The 26,634-nt window shown below is 41.8% G+C and overlaps 1 protein-coding gene across 2 annotated transcripts in view; it reads left to right on the top strand.

Annotated features, from left to right (window-relative positions):
• The first annotated feature begins 1,195 nt into the window (after nt 1-1,195).
• Nucleotides 1,196-26,634, top strand: part of nkain1 (sodium/potassium transporting ATPase interacting 1) — a 447,090-nt gene continuing 421,651 nt past the window's right edge. The window contains exons 1-2 of one of the 2 annotated variants that reach the window (XM_069896123.1): nt 1,196-1,360; nt 2,654-2,913. In XM_069896123.1, the coding sequence (XP_069752224.1) occupies nt 2,860-2,913 (54 nt within the window). In that variant the 5' untranslated portion in view covers nt 1,196-1,360; nt 2,654-2,859. Of the gene's footprint in view, nt 1,361-2,572; nt 2,914-26,634 lie in introns of those variants that run through there. The other variant, XM_069896122.1, reaches the window with a different exon arrangement.

Genomic DNA, 26,634 nt, shown 5'->3' with positions numbered 1-26,634 from the left:
ACCTTCCCCTGTACCCACACCTCCTCCCTCACCACAATTTGGGGCCACAAACAATCCTTTCAAGTGAAGCAACACTTCACGTGTATCCACTGGAATTATTTACTACATCCAGTGCTCCCTTTGTGGGCTTCTCTCTACCGGAGAGAGACTGTGCGCAGACTGGGAGATCACATCACTGAGCACCTTCATTCCGTCCACATCAGTGGCCAACCATTTCAATTCTGCACCCCATTCCCATGATGATATGTCGGTCCACGGCCTCAAGTGGCCAGCAAGACCACCCCTAAATTAGAGGAACAACACTTGATTTTCCACCTGGACACACCCTCCAACTGGATGGCATTAACATCGAATTCCTGTGTCGACTGGCCTACTCTCCGTTTGCCCTCCCTTCCCCTTTGTCTTCTTTCCTCCAGCTCTCCACCCCCTTTCCCTATTCATTCACAGAGGCAACCCCCCCCCCCCCAACCCCTTGCTGGTGTCCCCTCCCTTCCTCATCCACCTATGACCTCCTGCCTTTAGGACTGTGCTCCTCCCCTTCCCCTCTCCCCACCATTTAGTTCTGGCACCAGCCAACATTTAGCTCACATCTTGATGAAGGGCTCAAGTCGGTTCTGTATCTTTATCTTTGCTCCATAAAGTACCCTGTTTGACCAGCTGATTTTCTCCGCCATTGTATTTTAAGTCTGGCTGGAAGAGAAACGTCTTGATACTTGTAGTAGACTTGTTCAAGTTTTCCACCGTCTCTTGGAAGAGGAACGACGCGTTGAAACTGCTCGCTAGGTGTCGGTCGTTACTGCGCCAAGAGCCCGCATCGAATCCGGCCGCGACCTGAACTGCTCTGCTCATGCCGGGAAACCACTATTTCCAATTGCAATGTGAATAGGTGCCCGCCGATTCTGGCATGAGACGAGTTATTTTTTCGCTGCAGAAAGATAGCGGAAAGTGAGAGAAACAAAAGGTCCAATTGACAAAGGAAGACGGGGAGTGACCAGATCGAATGTCAAACTGGGGGGTGGGAGATAAGAGGGAATGAATGTAGGAATTGCAGCGATAATAATAATTGATTGAGCCGAAGTGCTGGAAGTGGAGAGGTGGGGTCCTCGAGCTGAGTTGGGGCTGAGCATTGGCTTGTTCATGGGAACCGTGGCGCTGGGGTCGGTGAAACAGATCGGCCGGGCGAGGGGCGTTGGTGTTCACAGACCTCCCCGTGAATGAAAAAGCTCGTCCCACCACACCCGAGCCACGTGGTTTGATCTTTTGACTGCAGAGCCGTTTTGTGTTTGAGCAGAGCGGCGGCTAGTTCAGAGAAGGAAATCCCGGGGCATCCGCCGAGTCTTCACACCTTCCTTCTCAGCCGGTAGCAGCAGGCAGCCTTCCAACAGCCATTCTGCACGCCCAGGGCTTCAGCGAGGGAGGGGGAGAAAGAGAGAGGAGAGGGAAGGGGAGAGAGAGAGAGAAAGGAAAGCTGGAGAGAGAAGGTGCAGAAAGTGGGAGAGGAGAGAGGGAGGGAAGAGGGGGAGAGGGAGGGGAGAGGGAGGGGAGAGGGAGGGGAGAGGGAGGGGAGAGGGAGGGGAGAGGGAGGGGAGAGGGAGGGGAGAGGGAGGGGAGAGGGAGGGGAGAGGGAGGGGAGAGGGAGGGGAGAGGGAGGGGAGAGGGGGAGAGGGAGGGGAGAGGGGGAGAGGGAGGGAAGAGGGGGTGAGGGAGGGAAGAGGGGGTGAGGGAGGGGAGAGGGGGTGAGGGAGGGGAGAGGGGGAGGGGGGAGGGAGGGAAGGGGGAGAGGGAGGGAAGGGGGAGAGGGGGAAGGGAAGAGAGGAAGACGGGGAGAGGGGAAAGGTGCAGAAAGTGAGAAGGAAGAGAGGGAAGGGAAGAGGGGGAGGGAAGGGAAGAGGGGGAGGGAAGGGAAGAGAGGGAGGGAAGGGGAGAGGGAGGGAAGGGGAGAGGGAGGGAAGGGGAGAGGGAGGGAAGGGGAGAGGGAGGGAAGGGGAGAGGGAGGGAAGGGGAGAGGGAGGGAAGGGGAGAGGGAGGGAAGGGGAGAGGGAGGGAAGGGGAGAGGGAGGGAAGGGGAGAGGGAGGGAAGGGGAGAGGGAGGGAAGGGGAGAGGGAGGGAAGGGGAGAGGGAGGGAAGGGGAGAGGGAGGGAAGGGGAGAGGGAGGGAAGGGGAGAGGGAGGGAAGGGGAGAGGGAGGGAAGGGGAGAGGGAGGGAAGGGGAGAGGGAGGGAAGGGGAGAGGGAGGGAAGGGGAGAGGGAGGGAAGGGGAGAGGGAGGGAAGGGGAGAGGGAGGGAAGGGGAGAGGGAGGGAAGGGGAGACGGGGAGGGGGAGAGGGGAAAGGTGCAGAAAGTGAGAAGGAGGAGAGGGAGACGGGGAGGGGGAGAGGGGAAAGGTGCAGAAAGTGAGAAGGAGGAGAGGGAGACGGGGAGGGGGAGAGGGGGAAGGTGCAGAGAGTGAGAAGGAGAGGGAGGAGGTGCAGAAAGGGGAGGTAGGAGGACGAGGGGAGGGAGGGGGGGAGGACGAGGGGGGAGGTTGAGAGGAGGTGCAGAAAGAGGGGAGGAGAGAGAGTAGAGAGGGAGAGGAGAGTGAGTGTGTGTGTGAGAGGGAGAGAGAAAAAAAACTGGGCAGCAGCAAGTGAGCGTTTTCTTCTGGGAATCGAAGGTGTGGCCGGCTGTGGCAATGACCCGCTCACCTCGACGGTGGACCACGGAAAAGGACTGAGCGAGGCTGCAAGGGAACCAGAGCCAGCGACTGTGTGAATGATTCTCGGAGTATGCTGGCCGGAGACGTGAGCACCAGCCTCGGCGGTGTGCATTGAAACCCCTTCAAGGCTCAACTTTGCTGCCGAAGGAGCACAGACTGGGACCATGGGCAAATGCAGTGGGCGCTGTATCCTGGTCGTTCTGTGCAGTTTGCAGTTGGTAAGTGGTGTGATTCGCTTTTTGAATTTTGTCCTGAGGACCAAGTGGAGATGCGCCCTGCGGACAACAAACGCGGCAGATACAGTGTTATTGTCGCGGTTGGAGTTGTTCAGGATTTCCAGATCCTGGGGATGCTTTATTCCCTTTATCTCATCTCTCCATTAACATGACTATTCCACATGACCGAAAAGCCTTGGTGGTTTTAATTTTGTTTTGTATCATGAAACATTTGTGCTGTGGGGATGTGCGTGGTTGTACTTTCAAGTAACGGTTACCACAGATTGTCAGCTATCCCGGAGCAAGAAAGAATCAGCCTGAGTAATTTCAGACATTTCCACTCCTTGTAAATGCTTTTAACGTTGCGACTCGATGCTGCGAGTTGACTTGCAGCTGTCTCCTCGGTTTGCATGACATGGGGAATATATTAATATTTCCGAACCTGAGAATTGAGGCTGTGGTGTGTTTTTATCCAAGGAGGCTGGAACCCTGTTTGTCGCTGCCATTCCTATATTATTTCAAGTGTAAATTTTCTGTGGTTGACTTTTACATTTCTGTGCAACGTGTCGGGTTATAGTGTGGACCAGATCGCGAAGCAGGAGCCACACAATAAATGCTGACACACAAAAGACATCTTCTCATGGTGTGAACAAAGTGCAACTCGGGTGGTTCCAGATTGCAATTTTGTCTGCGACTTGGAGAACAAATAATTCACCAATGACGCTTGCAAAGGCAAGTTGCTGCTGTGACTGTCCCCACCACCAGTTGTGGCTTGTGCATCTCACTTGAGAGAGCCTGCTTCAATCTTCCCCTCACATTTCTGTGTGCTGGTCACGTTGTGCAGACAGGTCGATAGAACGTTGAGGAGAAATGATTTTTTTGTTGAAGCTGTTCGCTAAAGTTGGAGGTAAATAGGAACTGAGAGTCCTAACTATTCAATATAGATAAGAAAAATGATTTGTATCTAATTTTATCCATTTTTGAAAGGGATCTTGTTTGAAAGAAATGAGTTCAGAAATGCCATTGTGAAGTCATCAAAAGCTGAGCTTCTGTCAGGCTCCGGACTCCAGTCGAAAATCCCAGCTTTTGTAGATGGTTATCAGGGAGACAAACCCAGTCTGCTCGAGGAACTCGGTGGGTGGAGTAGCATCAGTGGGAGAAAGAGTTTGGGCTGAAGCCCTGTGTCAAGACCTTTTGATGAAGGGTCCAAGATGCTGACCATTCACTTGCTGCTACTCCACTCACTGAGTTCCTCCAGCAGATTGCTTTCTGTTCCAGATTCCAGCATCTGGCACTCTCTTGTATGTCTTCGGTTTTAAGACCAAATGCCTCCTGAAGGGTCAGTAATTGCGTGTGACACTTTGAAGTGTTTTGGTGTAGGAATGCATTTAAGTTTCTCGAGCACCACAAGTAAGGAAGCCTTAATTTGTCGCCTCTGCTCATTCAGGAACAGGACTGAGTCATTCGGTCCCTTCGCCTTGCTCTGGCATTCAACGAGATCATCGTTCTATTTGCACAGATCTCATCCATCTCCTTTGATAAAGTAAAACAAATCATGGTCCAAATGAATTCTGAACTAAATGAATCAGAAATGTAATGGCGATGAAATTAAGAGCTCCAGAACTGAATCAAAAATTCCTAAATATTGGAAATTGAGGATTGTCTGATGTTGAAAGAGAAAAGTATATTTTGTTCTTTTTTGAAATTTTTATTTATGAATCATGATAAATATACAGTAAATATACAAACAAATAAAACATAAAACATGCATATTTTTACCCCTTACAACTCCCTCCCAACCCCCCTCTAAACTACCCCAAAAGAAAAGAAAGGAAGGAAAGAAAGAGAAGGAAGTCAGATGACCGAACACTCTTCAATTCTTTGCCATGGTTCGGAGCAACGCCATTAACGTGTGGGGGAAAAAGATTAGTAATTCAACCCCATATATTCCAAATACGGGCTTCAGGTTTTAACAAAAATGGAATAATTTTTACATAAATTATATGTTATCTTTTCCACTGGAATACAAGATCTCATTTCTAAATGCCATAGCTGAATATCAAATTAGTCTCATTTTTCCAAGTAATTGCCAAACATTTTGGAGCCACAGCTAGGGCCAATCTCAAAAAAACAATTTGAAATTTATTTAATTTTAACTTCAAGCTCAGTTTCTTAATATAATCTAATAAAAATACCAAAGGGTCAAGTGAAATTTTCAATTTAAAAATAGCTTTTAAGAGTTCCTTAAGTCTACCCCAAAAAGATTTCACTGTCTCACTTAACCAAGTAGAATGTAAGAAAGATCCAACTTTCTTATGACATCTGAAACAAATCAGAAGAAATAAACTTGTATTTCCTTAATTTCTCCAGAGTTAAGTATAACTAATGAAGAAAGTTATAATGAACCAATCTGTACCTTACATTTACAATTTTAGTCATACTATCCTCACATAAGGTTATCCAATCATCCTGAGAGATATGGCAATTCTTTTTCCCATTTTAGATTTATAAACATCAGGCTTAAGCATTTTATTCTGCAATAAGGCATACATCTCAGATATAAATCTTTTTCTACCACCATCAATAAGTAAAATTTCAAATTTAGATCGCGTAGGTATCAGTAAAGTACACCCAAAATTATCCAACAATAGGGCTTTACCTTGATAATAAGAAAAAAGAGTATTCAGAGATGTTTCATAATTCTCTTTCATTCTTTGAAATGAAATGAAATAAAATATTCTGCTTCATTACAATCTTCTACCACTTTAATTTCCTTTCTGTTCTCACAACTTCAGAAGTTAATTATTAAGTGTAAAAGGAAAAAGCTTATTTTGAAGCAAAGGAGTTTTAGCCAAAATTTTACCTTGAGTACCTATACTTTCATTTTTTATTTTCATAATTCCATTAAATGTTTCAACACAGGCAAATTATAATTATGTAATAACTGAGAATTCCATTTATAAATAAACTGATCCATCCTCTTCTCACCAATCTGAGATAATTCAATATTAGCCCATCTGTGCTGATACATAATAATTCTAAAAATTAGGAAGTTCCAAACCTCCTAATGTATACTTCCAAGATAATTTCTGTAATGACACCCTTCCCATTTTACCTTTCCACAAAACCTCCTCACCAAAACAATCAAATCTTTTTAAAAAATTTTGAGGAATCTTGCAAAGAATAGATTGAAAAAGATATTGAATTCCAGGAAAGATATTCATTTTAATACAATTGACACATCCTATTAATGTTATAGGTAAATCTTTCCATCGATTCAAATTATATTTAATCTTAGACAATAAAGATAATAATTCAATTCATATGAATGATTATAATTACTATCCATCATAATTCCTAAATACTTAATCTGATCTGACCACTTAAATTTGAAAATATGCCTACAAAGTGTATAATCCATTTCAGCTAAAGCATAATTTCATTCTTTTCCCAGTAATTTTATAAACCGATACTTCACCGTACTGCTCCAATCTATCATGCAGACTCCCCAAAGATTTCAAAGGTTGTGTTAAATATATCAAAATGTCATCTGCAAACAAATTTATTTTATATTCATCATCTTTCACCTTCATACCTTTAATAGAACTACCTTGTTTAATCATCTGAACCAAAGGTTCAATGACCAATGCAAGTAGAGCTGGTGACAAAGGACAGCCTTGCCTGGTCAATCTAGATAACATACAAGGTGAAGATACCTGTGTAGTGGCCTATCTGACAGCACTACCTTACACAAGTGGCAATAAATGACACTGGAGACAGTAGAGTTAGGAATCAGTCCTTTATTGTGCTTAACCACAGTTTTTATAGTTCCCTCTGCGCGTTTCACGCTGAGCCTTCTGGGATGCGGTAGTGACGTCACTTTCCAGCCTCAGGTTTCAGGTGCCATAAACTCCATTCCACTCTATCAAAGGCCTTCTCTGCATCAAGATTGCTCCCAAGAAATATTAATTTAAAAAAAAAAATCAACTGTACAATATTATCTTCTAAATATCGATTTTTAATATAACCCACCTGATCTACATGAAATAAATCTGGTAAATATTTAGCTAATCTATTAGCCAGAACCTTGGCAACAATTTTATAATCTACATTCAAGAAAGAAATAGGTCTATAAGATCCTCCTTTTACTGGGCCCCTATCCTTAAGAATAACTGTAATAATTGCTTTAGAAAAGGAATCCAGAAAAGAATTGATCTCTGTCACCTGTTTCAATACATCCATATGTTTTGTTCTTGAGTCTTGTGGAGGCACCAAATTTCCTGGATTGTTAGCCTATCTTTTTTTTTTGAGTCCAAAGTTTTGAGCTTTTGAGTTCAGGGGGTGGGCGGAGTGTTCAAAATTAAAAGTATTTTTAAATAATTTAATTGGACAGTAGTTTTTGGTTAACTATACCAAATTAGTTTCTGAAGTGGTACTCTTCCTGAAGCCATTCCAGCCTCCTTTGTCAAAGTTAATGCCATTGTCACCCTGCTTTATCATACCTCTCTTAATTTCCTTTTCCGAGGTTCATTCATCCATCATTCATGATGGGCATGTGTCTTATTCCACTGAAAATCTCTGGCCTTACTAATGGACACTTTTACTCCTTGCCTCACAACTGCAAATTATACAGATCTGAACTCTCTCCTGCAAGGTCTGTTTCCCTTAATGTCTTCACCAAAATAGGCAGCAGAAAGAGTGTTAGAGGAGGGAATTAAGGTGGGGCACAGTTCGATAGTTGTAAACTTGCTCAGCGGGGAGGGGGGGAGGGGAGGGAGGAGAGTGCTCCTGCGGTGATCTACCTGCCTGGGTGGGGAACAGTCCCACTGTTATAAACTCGCTCAGTGGGGGTGGCCTACCTGCTGAGTGGACGTAAGCCTCCATCGTCCTTCTGACATAGCGGCTAAAGGCAATTCTTTTACTGCTTGGAGAGTCATTAGCATGTATCAAGCTGGAGACTAGTAACGCTTTATGCTCACTAGTGACAGGGGCAGGTCTGATGGGGAGTGATTGCTGCGAATGTTTGGGGGCACAGGGCCTCACAAGCAGGGGCCATGCCTGCAAATGCTCCCACTTGGCACCCACCATGGTCTTCCCACAATGAGATGTGAAAATCTGGGGATCTCTTTTACACGTCCATTACCCCCCCCCCCCCCCACCACCCCCCCCACCAGCTCCCTGCTGCCCAGAAATCTGTCTAAGCTAATGGTTCTCAACCTTTTTTGGTCTAAGGCCAATCTGGATTCCAGTCTAACATGCATGGCCCACTAATGGCAATGACTGAGCAATATTTTCAAGGCAGCTCTATAAGAGACACATCTCTATCTAATTTAAAATATTTTTAAAGAACAAAAAACACTGCAAGCATAAACTAAACATGAAAACTCCCAATCAAAATCAAAGCTCAAGCCAATTTAATTAGACCTGTTCCTGAAGTTTCTTCACCAGTTGTCACAACCTTGGTTCTGATGTAGATAATGTGAACCATGAAATCTGCCTCAACTTTAATGCAGTTTTGTTCCTTTGTCTTCAACTGCACCAACGTCAAAAAGCCTGATTCACAAAAGGTCTTTTTATAGTGGGGAGATTAAAAAAAGTGAATGTAAAGGTGGATATTCTCCTCCTTTACCTTGCTTCACTTACCTTGTTGAAAGGTCTGAGGGCAGATTAAGGAGGCGAATTCCGATCCTCCTAAGGGAGAAGAGTCAGAGATGGAGTGACTCTTTCCACCTGCTCCATGAAGGTAAAGCTGCTTAAAGTGGCTGCGAAGGGTGGTCTGATGACATCACGATGATGTCATCAGCCTGGGACCCAGGAGCGGGATTTTTAAAATCCTGAATGCTGTAATATAGCTAATTACGTTGCGCAGGAAATTTGTCTGAGTCTTAAGACTCTTTGGACAAATCTTTATCAATGCTCTTACCTGCTCTTTGATCACCATTTTGGGTGTAGGCTGCTTTCTCTTCTCGGCGTGTATGGGTGACGTCATGGTGATGGGCGAAGCTAATGCATCATTTGCCCTGAATTCCTCTGCTCTGGAAGACGGCTCCAGATGCTGCTGAGTTGAAAGCAGTACTGTATCTGCCTTGTAAGTCTTCTTTCTTTTCATTGAGCAGCCTTCAAGCAGTGTTCCACTGTAAAAACGCCTAAAGATAAGTTGTCAACATGACCTCAGACTCTTCCGGACCTCAGTGGGTTGGGAAGTCTCTGTAGCCCACATGGAAACAAGCTGTGGCTTACTGGTTGGGAACCATTGGTCTAGGCTGTGGATCTGCTGAGCTTTATATTTTGGGGAAGGCATTAGGGAATGTGAAATCAATGGAAGCAAAAAGGAAGGCCAAACAGAGCTTGAGCAAAGTAACAACAAACTGCAGATGCTGGAGAGAGCATAATGAAGTGACCTCCTCTTGCTGCAATGTTTGGTTCTTTTGCCTATCTCACTATATTTCAATCATGCCATCGTTTGCATTAGTTCAGCTGTCTGGAGATTTGAGCAGGTTTTCTTTTCTCTGCAATGGGGTTGCCTTCATTGCAGCAGAACTTTCATGCTCCATTTTTAGTCATGTTACCAAGCTTCTGCTGGTAATCTGCAATGGACATGTTTTTGCATTTGGTTATTCTTGCCCAGGCTTATTCATTGAACAAAGAAAACTTCAGTTAATGAAACATCAAATTGTTTGAGAATATTGTCGTTTTGATGTTACTGTGGGCAAGGGTGATGAAGAACTTTTTTTTTTCAGTTCAGTTCTTCATTAAATTCTGTGGGATGCTGAACTGTTTGCATAATGTATAAAATCATGCAATTTGTTTGAAAAGTAATTTGCTTAATGGGTGTATACCATTAATTTGCACAGTAATTGTAGCGATTTTGTGCAAACACGCATGCGGAAATATCAGAGGCTTTAATTTAATTAATTGAGACTGATCATAATAGGAGAGGAGAGGTTTGAGAGAATCTTCTCATGCAAATCTCTTGCATTTTAAAGTTTAGTAACTGCAACTGTGGTTAGACTTTCCTCAATCTTCTTATTTGAGAGTTTTGCCTCTTTTCCATTGACTTGACTGCTGGTTTGGATCGTGATATCATTTCTGAAGCTGGTCATATTTGTAGGATGATTGCAGCACTCTGGCTGTGGTACATTGAACATGCTTGAAATTCTTTCAAATGTGACCTTGAAACACAAGGTGGGCATTTTAAAGAAAATTCCACAAGACTTTTCTGAAAGAAAATCATTAACCTTCACTGACAAAAAAAAATGGATGAATTAGACATTGTTGTTAGTGGGACCATTGCGCGTTCAGAGCAATAGCATTGACTGCACAGTAATTTTTTTTTTTGGCTTTGGAATTTCCGGAAGATCTAGAAGACACATGCACGTAAATGCACGTCCACTTTTTCGTTTGGGACCCTTTGAAAGCTTGAAACTCCATTGACTTTAAAAACAACTTTTATTGGAAAATCACCAATGAAATAATTCTGCCATTTATTTCCTTTTCTGTGATTGGGCACAATAGTTGACAAGATTTTTATTTCATTATCTTGGAATGGGAGCTAGATTCTTGAAGTTATTTAGTATTCAAATATCACCACATCTAACAGTTATAAGTACATACGAAGTACATTAAAATGTTTCTGACATTGTGGAATATAATTTGCTTTTTTTCTGAGACTTAAACTGATGGGTCCAATTAAGAATGTTTAGTTTCCAATTGTTCTTGTTCCAACAGCATGAATGGCTCAACATTAGTGGGTATTTACTCTTGTGGCTTTGGTGATCCATCACTTCCTCTTCTAATAATATTGGTTAAAAATAACAAGTCAAAGAGGCTCTAGTAGCTGTGTCGGACGTGGAGCAAGCTCTGCTGATTGCCTCATACTATACTCATTTCTGTTTCACCTTTGGCAGAGATGCATTGGATCGGCATTTTGTCTTAGTTATGTCTGTGATTTTTTTTTTTCCCATTCCATTGGTCAAACCGTGTCAGCCGCTTTCTTTTTCCATGCTGGAGGTGAACTTTGCTTTTTGTGAGTCAAATGAAAGGCCAATTAAGTTTTCTCAAAGGGAATCTGTATTTCAACTGAAGTAAATAGGTCATGCAGGAGCCATCTTTCCATCCCACTTAGCTGAAACCTTTCAGTGTTTGCAGGCCAGACCGACACCGCTTGTGGCATCAATTAATTTTAGTGGAAGGCACCTCTGCCACATACGAGCAGCCCTGACACTGCCTGTGTGAAGCAGACTGCCTTTGCCCCCAATAAGTGAACATAATTTAGAATTTGCAGAGTTTGGCTTGCAAGAACTATCATTAATGATTGTGGTCACTTAATAAAGACCAGGTCAATTTAATTTTTACAATTAACAATTGAAGCAAAGATAGATACTTCTTTGCCTTGGAATAGGTAATTTCAAGAATAACTCTTTAATCCTTTTTATTATCAAGGAAGATTGCTGTTCAAAACTGAGATAGCAATGTGGTATCTTAATGTATTGCTTTCTCAATAAACTGAAATGACAACACTGATTGTCAAGTTTACTGTTACCTGATTGTACAAGTACAACCCACTGAAACAGTGTTCTCCGGTCCTCAGTGCAAAATATGCCACCAGGTGTAACACGCTCACTGTCAAACAATACATTTGCAGGATGAGTACTTTATCTATAAAAATAAATAAATATTGTGTTGTACAACTGAGAGTCTCGGGTGGTTAGTGCAAGCAGGTCCTTTGGTTATTCAGCATTCTCACTGACAATGCGAAGAAGCTGTTCCACGGCCTTGAGGTTCTGGCTGTGATACTCCTGTATCTCTTCCCTGACAGGAGCAGCTAAAAGATGTGTGCAGGGTGGTAGGGGTCCTCAATAATTTTGCATGCCCTTTTCAGTCAACGATCCTGATAGATCATGTCAATGATCTAGTGATCCTTTCTGCCACTCTCATGGTCCTGTGGATTGACCACCGATCTATTTCTCTGCAACAATGATACCACATTGTGATGTAGCTGGCCAGGACGCTCTCGATAGAGTTTCTATAAAAGGTTGACATCATGGTGGCTGGTAGCCTTGCCTGCTTCAGTTTACTCGAGGTGCAGTCACTGCTGCATCTTCTTGACAAATGAAGCGACATTGAGTGTTCATGAGAGGTCACTAATTAAGTGAACTCCAAGGAGCGGTGCTCTCCACTCTCTACTCCAGAGTTGTTGATGTGTAGTAGAGGGTAGTTGTTCCTAATAACTTGATGGAAAAACATTTCTCATTATCTGCAATACATGTCAATGTTGAAGATGCACAATATACAGTACGTGCCTCAGAAACCACCAACATTATTGATTGTAATTTTAACCTCCGTCCTCCATCAATGTTGTTATGTTCAGAAGAGGCTGACCACACACATTTTAAGGAAAGGTCAACGAACAATAGTTGGGTGTCTCGTCAATCTGACATGAAAATATCCTTTGAGATCAGTGGATATAAATCTTGGAGCTTTCCATTCAACAATGTTGTGGAGGTGTATTTAGCAAGGCCATTGTGGACAAGGTTGATCAAGGTGGCCAATAACAGTGAGTGGAAATCAGGAGAACACGAACCAGTCCTCATTGAGGGGTCAGCAGTGGAGAGGGTCAAGAATAAATTTCTGGGTGTAATATCTCTGAGGATCAGTCCTGGGACCTCCTTGTCGATGCGATCATGAAGAAGGTTTGCCAGCAGCTATACTTCTTGAGGAGTCTTGAGGTGATTTGGAATGTCACTGGGATATAAGTCAACCCCCTCTCCCCCCAGCTTGTGATGCCTGAGATGAGCTATTGACTGGCTTACATGTCAACTCCTCTCCCCCCCCCCCCGCGTGGATTCAGCTGCTGGCCGTTGGCTGGAGGTGATTGCTATCATGGACGGTCCATTGATAAAATGCAGCATGAGAAGAAAATATGAAGTGAGCTTTAAGTTGAAAATGATTGAAATGGTCAAGAAAACCAACAACTGCACTGTTGCAAGAAAATTAGATGTGCGGGAGAAGTTGGTAAGAGACTGGAGGAGGAAAGAACAAATTTTAGGAAAAATACCGAAAAGGCAATATTCTTTGAGAAAAGGAATCACTCGTTGGCCAGAGTTGGATCATCATGTTGCAGAATGGGTACATGAACAGAGGTGAGATTGCTACATAGTCACTTGAAATAAAATTAGAACATTTGCACTGCAGTGGGCGAAGTCACACCCAGACCTCAGTGATGACTTTGAGGCTACAGTCGGCTAGTGCAATCGATTCATGAACTGAAAAAAAAACCTGGTATTAGGCCAAAAAACAAAAATTCTACAGAAACTACCAAAAGATTTTGATCATAAAGTTATAATTTTTCACCAGTTTATTATACGAAACCAGCATAAACACCAGTTTGCACTGGCAAATAGCAGAAACATGGACAAAACCCCCATGAATTTTGACATGATAGGCAATAGAACAGTGGAATGGAAAGGTCCAAACCAGAAGTACAGGCCATGAAAGGACCAGGTTTACCGTGGTGTTATCGGGCATGGCCGTCAGGACAAAGTTAAGACCCATGCTAATCTTCAAATGCAATATTAAACTGAAAATGAAATTACCTGCAGGTATTTTTGTAAATTTTCATAAAACTGGATGGATGAAAATGGTGTAAAACTACAGATAGGCAATGTGTGGAACAGGTGGCCAGGCGGTTTACGCAAAGAATGGAGTTTGCTGGTCTGAGATGCGTTTTGTAGCCACTTAACAGGGAACACTGAAAGTAGATTAACACTACATAATACTTGCATGGTGGGCATCCCGGGTGGTTTGGCGTCTATATTGCAATCTCTCGATGTCTGCTTGAACAAGTTCTTCAAAGACCATGTGCGTGAGGAATGGAATAATACATGGATGTGGAGTGCAGGAAAGTCATTTACAAAAGGCAGGGTAATGCCTGCTGCATCACTTGATGTGCTGTGTAACTTCATGCTCAAGGCATGGGACAAAATTAAAGCAGAGACAGTGATAAAAATTGTTTTAAAAAGCGTGGTATCCGGCATATAACTCATCCCTTGAAAAGCAAAAAAAAAAACCTGACTGCAACTGATTTTCATTAAAAACAACACAATCGGCACCCTTCAAAATCACTCTCTTTGTTTGAAAACAACAATGCATTTAGAACCTTTCAAATCAATCTCGCTATCATTGAAGCAAAGATGGTGGCAAGCACGTATCTCTGTCTGGTATGGTGGTGCCGATTCACAGGGCAGGATAAAAAAAAGACGTGAACTCGGCCAATCACGGGCACCAGATTTCACTGCATCGAGAAAATCTACAAGAGCGGGTGTCTGAAGAAAGCAGCTTCTAATCTCAAGGACCCCCCACCCCCCAACACCCAGGCCATACCCTCTTCACACTGCTATCATTAGGGAGGAGGTTCAGGAGTCTGAAGACGAACACCCAACAGTATAAAAACAGTTTCTTCCCCTCTGCCATCAGATTTTTGAATGGATAATGAACCATAGACATCACCTCACTTTCCCCTATTGCACTATTTATTTAATTCTGAAATGTAATTTATAGCAAATTTCACACTGTAATGCTGTCACAAGGCAACAAATGTCATGACGTGTTCAAGACAATAAATTCTGATTCTGACTTGCAAGTCCAGCCTTTGATAAGCGCAATGATGCAAGATTGTTTCCTTTGCCTTGACAAAATCCTATACTTCTCATCGCATCCCTCTTCTGCCCGAGAGTTCAATTTGTTTGTTTGAATGGCTTTCTCTGGTAATTTGGTCACATTCGTGTTCTGCAAGTGACATTTGCTCTTTTACTTTCACTTCCAACTTTTTTTGCTTTTAGTTTGTATCCCCATTAACTAACGCTCATCCTGAAAACAGTTATCCAGCACCTGATCTCTTCCTCCCCACATACTTCACTGAGCAGATCCTGAATGAAAGATCTCTGCTGATTCCACTCCAGTCCAAATAAAATCTTTCTGCCCTCAGAACTTGGTTCTGGGAAATGCAAACAAGCCATTTGGTCTGAATTCTTGAACTCGATCTATCGCTGACCCTTGTGTTTGGGGGTAAAAAGTAAATTTAGTACAAAATTGTCTTGATAACTAGATCATAAAATTCAAATACCTTTTTTCCTGGTTGCAATGATAGCAATGTAGAATGTGGCTTTGAATACTGCAAAGGACAAATTGAGTGGTTGGATTGAATATGTATCATTTTTTTAGAAATTAATCCATTTAGTATATAAGTAACAAGTCGCTGACAAAAGGCAAAGGAGGAAAAACCCAACACCCAACCCCAACCAACCAATTTTCCGCTGCAACCGTGTCTGCCTGTCCCGCATCGGACTTGTCAGCCACAAACAAGCCTGCAGCTGACGTGGACTTTTACCCCCTCCATAAATCTTCGTCCGCGAAGCCAAGCCAAAGAAGAAGAACAAGTCGTTTACTCTTCCCCTGATTTTGATTCAAACTCATCAATAATTAGAGGCAAGAGGGGAGTAATGTCTCAAACTCTACAGTGATATTTTAAATGCTCATCACAACGTAGCAGTTTCTACCATTTTAGATAGTGCAGTTGCAGGTACTTGAAGCCAAAGATGGTACCTGCATATGATTGGCTGGCATTTATCAACCGCTCACCAATGTTATGTAAATCCTGGGAAGGTTCTGGGAGGAAGGAGGAAAAATAAAGCTAACAGAACCCAATCTTCTGTCAATTTAATTAATTCCACATGATACCAAGAATTAAACTCAGACCTGCCCATGGTTGAGGAGTGGGCAACATCCAAGATGCAGAGCAACAGTTGGGTCTCCAGCCTTATTCCTGACAATGTGGACCATTATCCCGATGCGTCAAGGTTCTCTAAAGGTGGGTCAAATCCAGTGCAGCTGACTACTCCCCGAAGGATCTTCTCTCATTGATCAGCAAGGTGTCTTCAATAGTACTATCTAGTGGAACCTTCTCACCGGTGCAGTGTTTATTGATACCCAATTTGCCCATTTCACCAAGGCCACTTGTCTCCAGATCTCATTGGAGCCTTGGTCAAAAGAGCTGAATTCCAGAAGTCAAGTGCAGACATTGTCATCTCACATGAAGGAAACGATTGACCAAAACAACGATCCATGTTAAAACTGTGGTCTGTGGGTCTTATTGGACACTCTAGTGTTTGGAATTAAAGCCTACACAAAGGAAGATAGTTATGGTTATTGGAAATCCATAATCTCAGCCCATAACATCACTGCTGGAGTTCCAGATCCAAACATTTTCAGCTGATTTATTAATGACATTCTTTCTGGAATAACATCAGAAGGGGTGAAAGTTGCTGATCTTGCAATGATCACTCATAATTACTCAGCAGCCAAAGTAGGATGTGTCTACATGCAGCAAGACCTGGATGGCATTCAGGGTGTGGCCTAAGAAATGGCAAGTAAAATTTGCAGCAAGTCTCTCCAGGGTATTCCCTAACCTTAGCGCCATTAATATACCCAAGCTCAATCAGACCAGTGCAAGGGCAATAGATGATTTGTCACCTCTTATCCCAAATCACTTTCTCCATCCACAAGGCACAAGCCAATAATGCATGAAATACAAATTGAATTAGCTCATGGTGGGGCAGACTCAATGGGATGAATAGTATTTCTGCTCTGAACTAACTTAACTGGGTGAATGTAGTTCCAATCACATTAAAAAGGCTTGTCACCTTCCAGGGCAGAGCAAATCCATCCACCATCCAGCATAAATGTTAATTCAGTAGACCATCAGCACAAAGTGGCTCTAGTGTGGACCATCTGCAAAATGTCTTGCAGTTACTTGCTTATGCTACCCAACAGGTCACCCATAAATCGATAACTTCCATCACTTGAAGGATGAGGAGAAAGTGTATAACAACACCAGGTCCCCCTCTGATTGCATAACCATCTTGACTTAGGGAATATGTTGTCAGCTTTGCTTCATGACTGAATTTAAAGCCTGCAATAGCACTGTGGAATCCCCTTCATCTGAAGGATTTGTTCAAGGTGATACCTTCCTCAAGACAAATGGGGATGGACAATAAATGTTGGCCCCTTCGGCAACTGTTCGATATCAAACATAAATAAATTAAAAAAAATTCGATAAAAATCAAAGCATCAGAGTAGATAAGAGACAGGAAATCAAATAGAATTTCTTGCCTTTCCATCCTTTTTAAAAACTCAAAGATGGAGAAACTCAGCGGGTCAAGCACTGCTTTATGTATTGAAGATAAAGATGCCTGCCAACGTTTCAGGCTTTATCTCTGCTACATAAAGCACAGTGTTTGACCTACCATCTTTCCCTTTAATCCTACATTTAGTTCCAACCACTTTGAACTAGCTTTTCTCATCTATTTCAATGTGGAGCAACTTTTGTTTGCAAGCACTCCAGTGAAACACCTAGGGAAGTTTAAAACATGAGGGACATGTGTACATGCAAGCTGTTTGTTCATTTAATTATTTTTGCAATGTAAGGCATCCCATTGGGATTCTTTCTTCTCAGCTGTCTTCATGGAGAGAATCTTCCAGTGTGGGCTTCCTACAATAAATCAAAACATTGCTGGTATGAAGTGAATGAGTCGCAAATTATTGGGTTAGCAATTACCTTTGTAAGCCTAGGCTGTGCGCTAAAAATAGTATGGTTCAGTTTTCTGATAAGAGGAATAATAAGATGTATAATTCTGTGATTATGGATGGTAAATTTCAGGATTAACCAAAATGATTTTTAAAAAAATTATTATTGCAACTTGAATATTTAAAGAGATAAGAGCTCAATAAGCAGAATGATCCTTTCCTTCCAGGCCTTCTTTTCCCAGCCCAGAAACATATTTTCTTATTGAACCTCTTCACTCAATTCTGCACCAGGAAAACTTGGGCTACCAGCAACCCACCACTGCATCTCTCTGTCATTGGAGCTAGGTTGGTGTCTTTCAGAAACCCCACTGGCTTTGAGTGTGTGGGAATGTAACCAGCAATTTAAAATTGGAGACAATCTGATTAGAATGGGAAAGGAGTTGGAAGATTTCCCTTCTCTTTTTTTGTCTTCCTCCTCCTGTGTGAGGGCCAATGCCAAAATGTTGACAACCAGGAAAGAGTAAATTTTAGCTTTGTAGGTAAACTGATTTTTGAGTTTTAGTTTGAAGTAGATTTGGAGGAGGGAAGAAGGGGCAGGGCAAGGAGCTCAGGCCAACAGCCGAGAGGCCAGAGGCGGACACGGATAGGAAAAGCTGAGAGTTGATTGAGGGCAGGGAGAAAGCTCTGTGAACGCAGAGCTGGTGAAAGGAGACAGAGGGATAGGAAAAGAGAAGGAGACAAGGGGTGGGAAGATGGAGGAAAGGAGACAAGGTTAAGGAAGTAAAGAGATGGGGTGGGGGAGGGGGGGGGGCTAATGGAAGCCAGAGAAATAGATGTTAATGCTGTCTGGTTGGAGGGTGCTGAGAGAGAACACGAGGCTTTTTTCTTGATATACCTGCTGCAGTTTAGAAGAGGGAACAATATAAAACGTAAACCCTGAGGGATGGACCATTGGCGAAGGTGACAGTAAATGGATATGTATCGAACCAATTTAAATTAAATAGGTCAACTAGGCAGGAATGTCCACTATCTCCCTCACTGTTCGCTTTAGCAATAGAACCACTGGCAGAACTGATAAGAACAGAAAATAAAATAAAAGAGATAAAAATAGAGGAGTATAAAATCAGTTTATTTGCAGATGACATCATAGTATACTAAACAGAACCAGAAATATCAATAAAAGAACTGCATAAGAAATTGAAGGAATATGGAGAAATATCAATGCAAATAAAAGTGAAGCGATGCCAATGAGTAATCCGGATTATACAGAATTTAAAAAAAGAATCACCATTTAAATGGCAAATACAAGCAATCTGATACCTAGGTATTAGATTAAATAATAATTTAAGCCACCTGTACAAATTAAATTATCAGCCATTAATAAAGAAATTGCAGGAAGACTTAGAACATTGGAAAGAATTACCACTAACGTTAATAGGGAGGGTAAATTGCATTAAAATGAATGTCTTCCCAAGGATACAATACTTATTTCAATCATTACCAATTCCCTTAACAGAGAAATTCTTTAATGAACTAAAGAGAATAATAAGGAAAGGGGGAAACTGAGGATAGTGTTAGATAAATTAACAGAGAGGTACAACCAAGGTGGTTTGCAGTTACCAAACTTTAAAAATTATTATAGAGCAGCACAATTAACGCATTTATCAGATTTTTATCAGACAAGGGAAAAACCAGATTGGACTAAGATAAAGCTAGATAAAATAGGGGAGAAGGTACCAGAACATATACTTTATAAGTGGGATGAAAAGCTGGTACAATATAAAAGATCATCATTTGCTCAATATATGGAAGAAGATTCACTTAGAAAGGAATAAAACAAATTACCAAATACCAAAATTATTATTGACGCAAAATCAGCTAATCCCTTTTACAATAGATAACCTTTCCTTTAGAGAATGGGAGAGAAAAGGAATTAAAAGAATAGAAAATTGATTTTTGGGAAATTTATAAACATTTGAACAAATGAAGTACAAATATGGAATAACTCATGGGACAATGTTTGCATATCATCAACTGAAAGCCTACTTAAAGGATAAATTGGGAAACAGACTGAGATTACCAGAAGGAAGCAGCTTTGAATATGTGATTACAGACACAATGATAATAAAAAGATTTATAACGAACATGTACATCAAGCTGCAAGAGAAGGAAAATGATGAAATAAGCTATAAACCCAAGGAAAAGTGGGAAAAAGATTTAAACATAAAGATAAAAAATGAAACATGGGAAAAGTTATGCTCTGGAACTATGAAGAATATAATAAACACAAGGTTATGCATGATACAGTATAATTGGTTACACAGGTTATATATCATGCCCCAAAAGTTTAAAACAAAATGGGATTAAACATTATCAGATAGATGTTTTTGCTGTAAGAAGGAAACGGGGAACAACAGTACATGCATTTTGGGCATGTGAGAAGTGAAAAAGTTTTGGGAAGATCTAAACCAGGTATTAAATAAAATCACAAAAAGCAACATACCAAAAAATCCAGAGATCGTTCTTCTAAGTAATATAAGAAGTAAAGAATTAGGCCTCAAACTGGATGAAGCACAAAAAAGATTTATTATGATAGCCTTTGCTGTAGCAAAAAAATGTATAATGTCAAGTTGGAAATCAGAAGAGAGCCTGAGAGTACAGCAATGGTCCATAGAAATGAATAAATGTATTCGATTGGAAAAAAAAACATAATTTAAAAAATAAAGTCACATTATTTGAACAAATTTGGGAACCGTACATGGAACACAACAGAGAGGGCTAGCCTCGGACCACCACCCCCTAAAATGATAAGAAGACAAAATGAACTGATCCAGTGTGTAATAGTAGATGACACAATTTTCTTGTTTATTTTTCATTGTGTGATGACATTGTTTAATGGTTTTATTGTATTGTATATGTTGATCATTTAAATGCGTTGTGAATGGGTTTGGAGGGGGGGGGTGGGAAGGGAGGGGGGGATTAAGGGGGAGAAAATGCCACAATGTATATTTAGGAGGGAAATGTTTGTATGTATTTTGATTGATATGGTTCAGAGTGTGAAATTTTTAAAAAAAAATTTGGGCTGCTGTTTAAAAATAACAAGCCACCCACTTAAGACAGAAATGAGAGGAAATATTTTTCTCTTGAGAGCCGCTGCGTTGACTAGCTGCACTGCTTCAAGCCAGCTTTCTTTCTGTAGCTTTGTACTTGTACCTGAACTTGATGAGTCTTTAGAACACTTTTTGCAAAGGGCAGTGGAATTAAGTTGAATTGTTTATTCTTGCATGTACTGAGAGACAGTGAAAAGCTTTGTTTTGGTTGCAATCCAGATAAATCCATCTTTGTATTGTAGAACAGATGGTGCAAAAATTAAAAAAAAACAAATGTTACAATGAAACAGTAGGGAAAGGTGGAATGTTAGAGAAAAATGTATAGTTCATCAGAGCAAAGCTTCACGATATACTAATAGGAAGTCCATCCAAGAGTCTGATAAGAACTGGAAAGGAACTGTCCTTGAATCTGGAGGTGTGTGTTTTCAAACTCATGTTAAATGAATATTTGATCATTTAAATGCAAATATAGGTGCTCACTTTTTAAAAACAAAAAGGGCTGAGGGGTTACTCTGAATAGGGAGGAATAGAGAAGAGAGATGAAGGGATTTGTGGCTTGGTGTCAGCAAGGCCAAGGAGCTGGTTATAAATTTCCAAAAGAGAGGTGGAGCTCATTCTCTAATCCGTAACATCAGTGCTGAGGTGGAGATAGTAGACAGTTTTAAGTTTAGAGGGATAAACATCTCATCATTCTCCCACATCCACACAATGCCCAAGAAAGTGGCTCTATCTCCTTGGAAGACTACGACATTTGGCATGTCACTGGCATCCTTTTGGCATGTCACCAGCATCCTTTAACAACTCCTACAGGTCTATCAATGAAAGCATCCTATCAGGGTGCATTAATACATGGTATGGGAACTGCTCTGCCCAAGACTGCAGAAGATGCAGAGCGTTGTGAATGTGGCTTGGCTTAACACACATACCTATTGCCTTTCCATTGACTCCATCTACAACACTTGCCATCTCAGAAAAAAGCCAACATATTAAAAGGCTCATCCCATCCTGGACACACTCTTCACCCTCCTCCTGTTCGGAGGAAGATTCATGAGTACGGGAGGGGTGGTGGTCACACATCACCATATTCCAAGTTAGCCTCTTTTCTGCCTCTACCAGACACCTGAATGAGCGTCAAAATAGTGAAATGATCTTGTCTCTTGCTCTGTACCATCTGATATCTCTCTGTAACTCTGAACTTTTGAATTCTCTCTTGTACAGTGAAAGTGAACGTCGAACTGGTCCATTACTGCATCTTTGGTGCGTGTGACAATGAACTTTAATGTGAATGAGGTGGTAGTTTGATCAGCCACGACCATGTTGGACGATGGAGTGAAAGGCACACCACTGGTGAGGGTTGTGGCTGATCCGGTTCCAAACTACTCTTCCAAATTTATTTACAAATATATATGAAGATTTTTCTTGAACTAAAACCTACCACTATTCTAGTTCCATCATGTTCAAAAGCATGATGAAAAATATTCTTTGATAATATCCGGTGTGACTGAATTTTCCAACACGTGACTTCAAAGGTTAAATTGATGCTGTGTTTTTAAAAAAAAAAAACATTTTTGTGACAAAGATAATATTAGCTGCGTAATTGTGCAAGTCAAAGAAGAGCAAGAGCTTTGCATCTTCCATGGAGTGCTAAAACGGGGTCGGGGGGGGGGGGTGCGAGGAGAAAGGCTGGTGGAGACTGAAAGATTTCACCACTTACACCAGGCAGTTGGCTGTTCTGCCAGATGTTGATCACTTCAGAGAACAACACAAACGAAAGAGGAACAAATATGTTAAATGATGCCTTGCACACCCATTAGCTGTAGTATTTTGTGTGTCGTTAAGTGGTGATTTACCACTGTTTTGTTATTCAACTCGTGTAATGTATCATCCAACTGGGAAATACAGGTATTCCCTCTCCCTATAACAATATTTTTTTCTTTCCTGGCAGCTCGATTGCATAATTCTATGTTTAACTAGATATTGATAGCATTTAAATTTAGAACTTCTGCTAGCGTATAGCAGTTGTTCAAACATTTCTCAGCTGTTGAGAGACAAAAAGCAAAAAAAAATATTTTTTTCTGTGTTGCAAAGATCTGCATTGTTGCCTTCAGGGCAGAGCAACAAGGAATCGAAACAATGAGTGTAGACTACAAGGGCAACCTCAATTACCCTTTGACTTGGTGCACTGTGTAACTTCATGACCCTGCTTCAAACAGCGTTGACCCTGCACTGATTGCTCTGGTTTATCTCATGCTCATCCAAGGAGGTGGTTGGATGGAAAGGCAGTTTTGCTCCTCCTGGAATTAGTCACCAGGGTTCTATGCCATGCCCCTTTATAAAGGCACCACCTAGAGGTGCTTTCCTTCAGTGTGGAGCCTCTGCTGCAGCACAGGCATCAATCAGTTGCACTTAAAACACAGAACAATACAGCACAGTACAGGCCCTTCGGCCCTCAATATTGTGCTGACTCATGTGTTCCTTCCTAAAAAAGTACTACAGCCTCCCTACCCCGTAATCCTCTATTTTTCTTTCATCCATGTGTCTATCTGAGTCTCTTAAATACCCCCAATGTTTCAGCCTCTATCACCATCCCTGGCAAGGCATTCCAGGGACCCACAATTCTCTGTGTTCTTAAAAAAAAAACTTACTCCTGATGTCTCCCCTAAACTTCCCTCACTTTGTACACATGTCCTTTGGTGTTTGTTGATCCTGCCCTGGAAAACCTCTATTAATTCTCCTCTCATCCTTCCTCGCTCCAAAGAGAAAAGTCCCAGCTCTGCTAACCACAGATGTTGGACTGACCAGCGTATAATTTCGAGGATTCTCCCTATTACCTTTTCTTAAACATGGGAACTATATTTGCCATTCTCCAATCCTCCAGCACCTCCCCTGCAGCCAAAGAGGACTCAAAGATCATCGCTACTGCCCCAGCTGTCTCTTCTCTCACTTACCACAGTAGCCTGGGGTATATCACATCTGTCCTCGGGGACTTATCAATCATGATATTTTTAAGATGATCCAACAATTCCACTTAATCTCCACATTGTCCAGTACACAGATCTGTTCAATTTCAACCTCGCTGTGATCAGACTTCCTTTTCTCTTGTGAATACTGATGCGAAGTATTCATTTAGGATCTCCCGAACCTCCTCTGCCTCCAGGCACAAGTTGCCTTCTTTATCGGTTCCATCTTAATTTTCATCATCCTTCTGTTCTTTATATATGCATAGAATGCCTTGAGGGTTTTTTCCTTAGTTCTACATGCTGTCTCAGGCCCCCTTCGAGCTCTCCTAAGTTCTTTCTTAAGCTCCTTGCTGGCTATCATATATTTCTCATGAGCCCATTCTTTTTCATGTTTTCTATATCTATTATATGCTTGCTTTCTTCCTCTTGACTAGTTGTCGCTTTGTCAGCCACGGTTCTCTTTTCCTACCATCTTTCCCTTGCCCCAGTGGGTCAAACCTATTTTGAACCCTGCACAAATGGTCCCTAAACTTTCTCCACATGACTTCTGTGCTTTCACACTTAAAACAGGTTTCCAATTTACTTTCATTAGTTCCTGCCTCATCCCTTCATAATTAGCCCATCTCCAGTTAAGCACTTTCCTATCTTGATGGCTTTTATCCCTTTCCATTGCTGTGTTGAAGCTAAGGGAGTTGTGGCACTCTCACCAAAATGCTCCCCCACCTAGAGGGTGGATGTATTCTTCTGAAAGCTTAATGGAGTCGGAGTCAGAGCAGTGAGCTTGGCAGATAACTGGACTGATTCTTGGTTTCTGCCTGGGTGTTTTGATTGCAATGAGAGTAGGAACAGGGATGCTGATGGTGTTCTGCAGGACCTCTGCTGTGGAAGACATGTCAAGGGGAAAGGAAACAATTGTGGTTTGAGCTCCAGATCATTCGCCTTGTTGCCTCTCTTGGAAGTGTTTATAGATATTATGTGAGAATTATGTGAGAATGGGATGGGACCCCCATAGTTACAGCTGATGCTCATTCTCGTGAAGAATGAAGATTGTAGTATGGTTCTGGTGAAAGTTCTTTCTTGTGAGGTGGGAGAGTATGTTGAAAGCAGGCAAGAATCAAATAGGTTTGGGTTTATTCTATAGTATTGATAAAGTTGAATGAAAAATATAATGATTTGCGATGGAAATGTTTGTGGTTATAGTGAAATGTGAAAGCCTGCAGACATTGCGATAGTAGTAAAAACATAGAAATGCTGAAGGACTCACAGCATCCATGGGAGGGGAAGATAAAATACTGACATTTCGGGCATCAAGGTGTCCTATGGATGCTGTGAGACCTGCTGAGTTCCTCCAACATTTCTGTAATTGTGGTTATAGATTTGTTGTGCTGTTGGGGGTGGAGGGGGGGTGGGAGAGACACAGTGGTGGGGGTCTTTGTTTGGGTGGCAGTCATGCAACCTTTTAGATCTTGCAAAGTGTAAAACTAGAGGGTGTCCTCACTCCCCTTAACCCCCACTGGCTATTTCAATCTGAGTTTCATTTAAATAGTTGGACCTGTTTCCCACCTGAAATTGCTGTGTATAAAACCACTACAAAGAGCGAGGGTGGGAACTGAGGTAAAGTCAGCATTCTCCAGCAAGGTAGAATGAGAAGCAGTGGGGTTGTGATGCGGTTTGAGTAAAGTCATGGACAAGAGTGACCCCAAACTCTTGTTGAGCAATGTTCACATTGCTGAGGTCTTTTTTTGTAGTTTATTCATGGGATTTTGCTTTCAAGTTCAAGATTGATATTTAAGTTTCCTCCCTATCTTTCCTGCTGAGAGTGTTGTTGAATGGCCTGCAGTACTCCCATAGATGGTCAGGTTAAGTGTTCTATGAGATACGCAAGAAGTGCAGATGCAGGAATCATGAACATGTAAAAAGAAGCTGACAGAACTTGATCTCAGGCAGCCTCCATGAAGAGAAATAAATGTCAACATTTTTCAACTGTCTTTAAAAGGTGTCCTGACTAGAACTGCTGACCCTCAGTGGATGCTGCCTGACCTGCGGGTACCTTCCAGCTCTCCAAAACATTATATGATTTTTGACCTAGCAATCACCAGTTAATAGATGCTGTAGTTTGAAGTCCAGTAAATGTGTGCCTTGGAGTGGACCATCTAGTGCATCTGCTACCCTTAATCTGTTGGTTGGATTAAGTTACAAGTTAAAGAGGTGAGTAATTGCAGTGTTTCTTAGGGGAAGATGTATGTGGAAAAAGGAGTAAATATTGATTGGTTCCAGTTAACGTGGCTGCTTTGTCTTGGATGGTGTGTAGCATTCTTGGTGTTTCACTCTTTCAGGTGAGGAACATTTCATGATTTGAGCTTTGTCGTTGATGCAAGTCTTTGGGGCATTAGGAGGTGAGTTTCACGTTGCAGAGCACTGGTACAAAAGGGTCAGAAACTACACAGTTGGCCAACTTCATTGTTAAGGTTAGGATCCAGATTAAGACCTCAGATTCTGACATTTCAATGGTTGCAAGGTCTCTGAGTCACCTTGGCTGTGCACTCCCCAAAGCTGGGTAAGAGTAAGAGAGGGAGGAATGCACAACTTCTATCCATTTGACAATCTATGCCAAAAATTTATCATTTGCAGGCTAAAATTGCTGTTGGTGGGAAGATTTTTATCATTCTACAATAAAGACATCAGTACTCTATCTTGATTATTCAGTGTCATTAGAGCTAATATTGACAATATTGATCATTCTTGTCTATCTGTTTGAACACACAATGAAACTTAAGTTGACATCAAATTGTGGACATAAAAACATTCCAGCATTTACAGTCTTTATTATCGGTCTGATACTTGTCCTTCCTCTCAGGAAAGATGAGGATACTAGAGATGAGATTGGGTTTAGTGAAGAGTAAGTTTGAAGAATAAGTTTGGAGAATTTCACCCTGAAGCTGGAAACATTAAGAAGCTGGTCTGAGAGGGAGGCAGCCCATTTGATTTATGAAAAGTGATCAAGCCTTCCGGAAGTTAAAAAAAAAGCAGTTCAATTCACATTTAGCAGTTTGGAAGCAAAGTGAACAAAA

This window comes from Narcine bancroftii, chromosome 8 (genome assembly GCF_036971445.1).
Source record: "Narcine bancroftii isolate sNarBan1 chromosome 8, sNarBan1.hap1, whole genome shotgun sequence".
Lineage (NCBI taxonomy): Eukaryota > Metazoa > Chordata > Chondrichthyes > Torpediniformes > Narcinidae > Narcine > Narcine bancroftii.
Note: the sequence above shows the minus strand (reverse complement) of the source record. Positions and strands in the feature narration are given on the sequence as shown.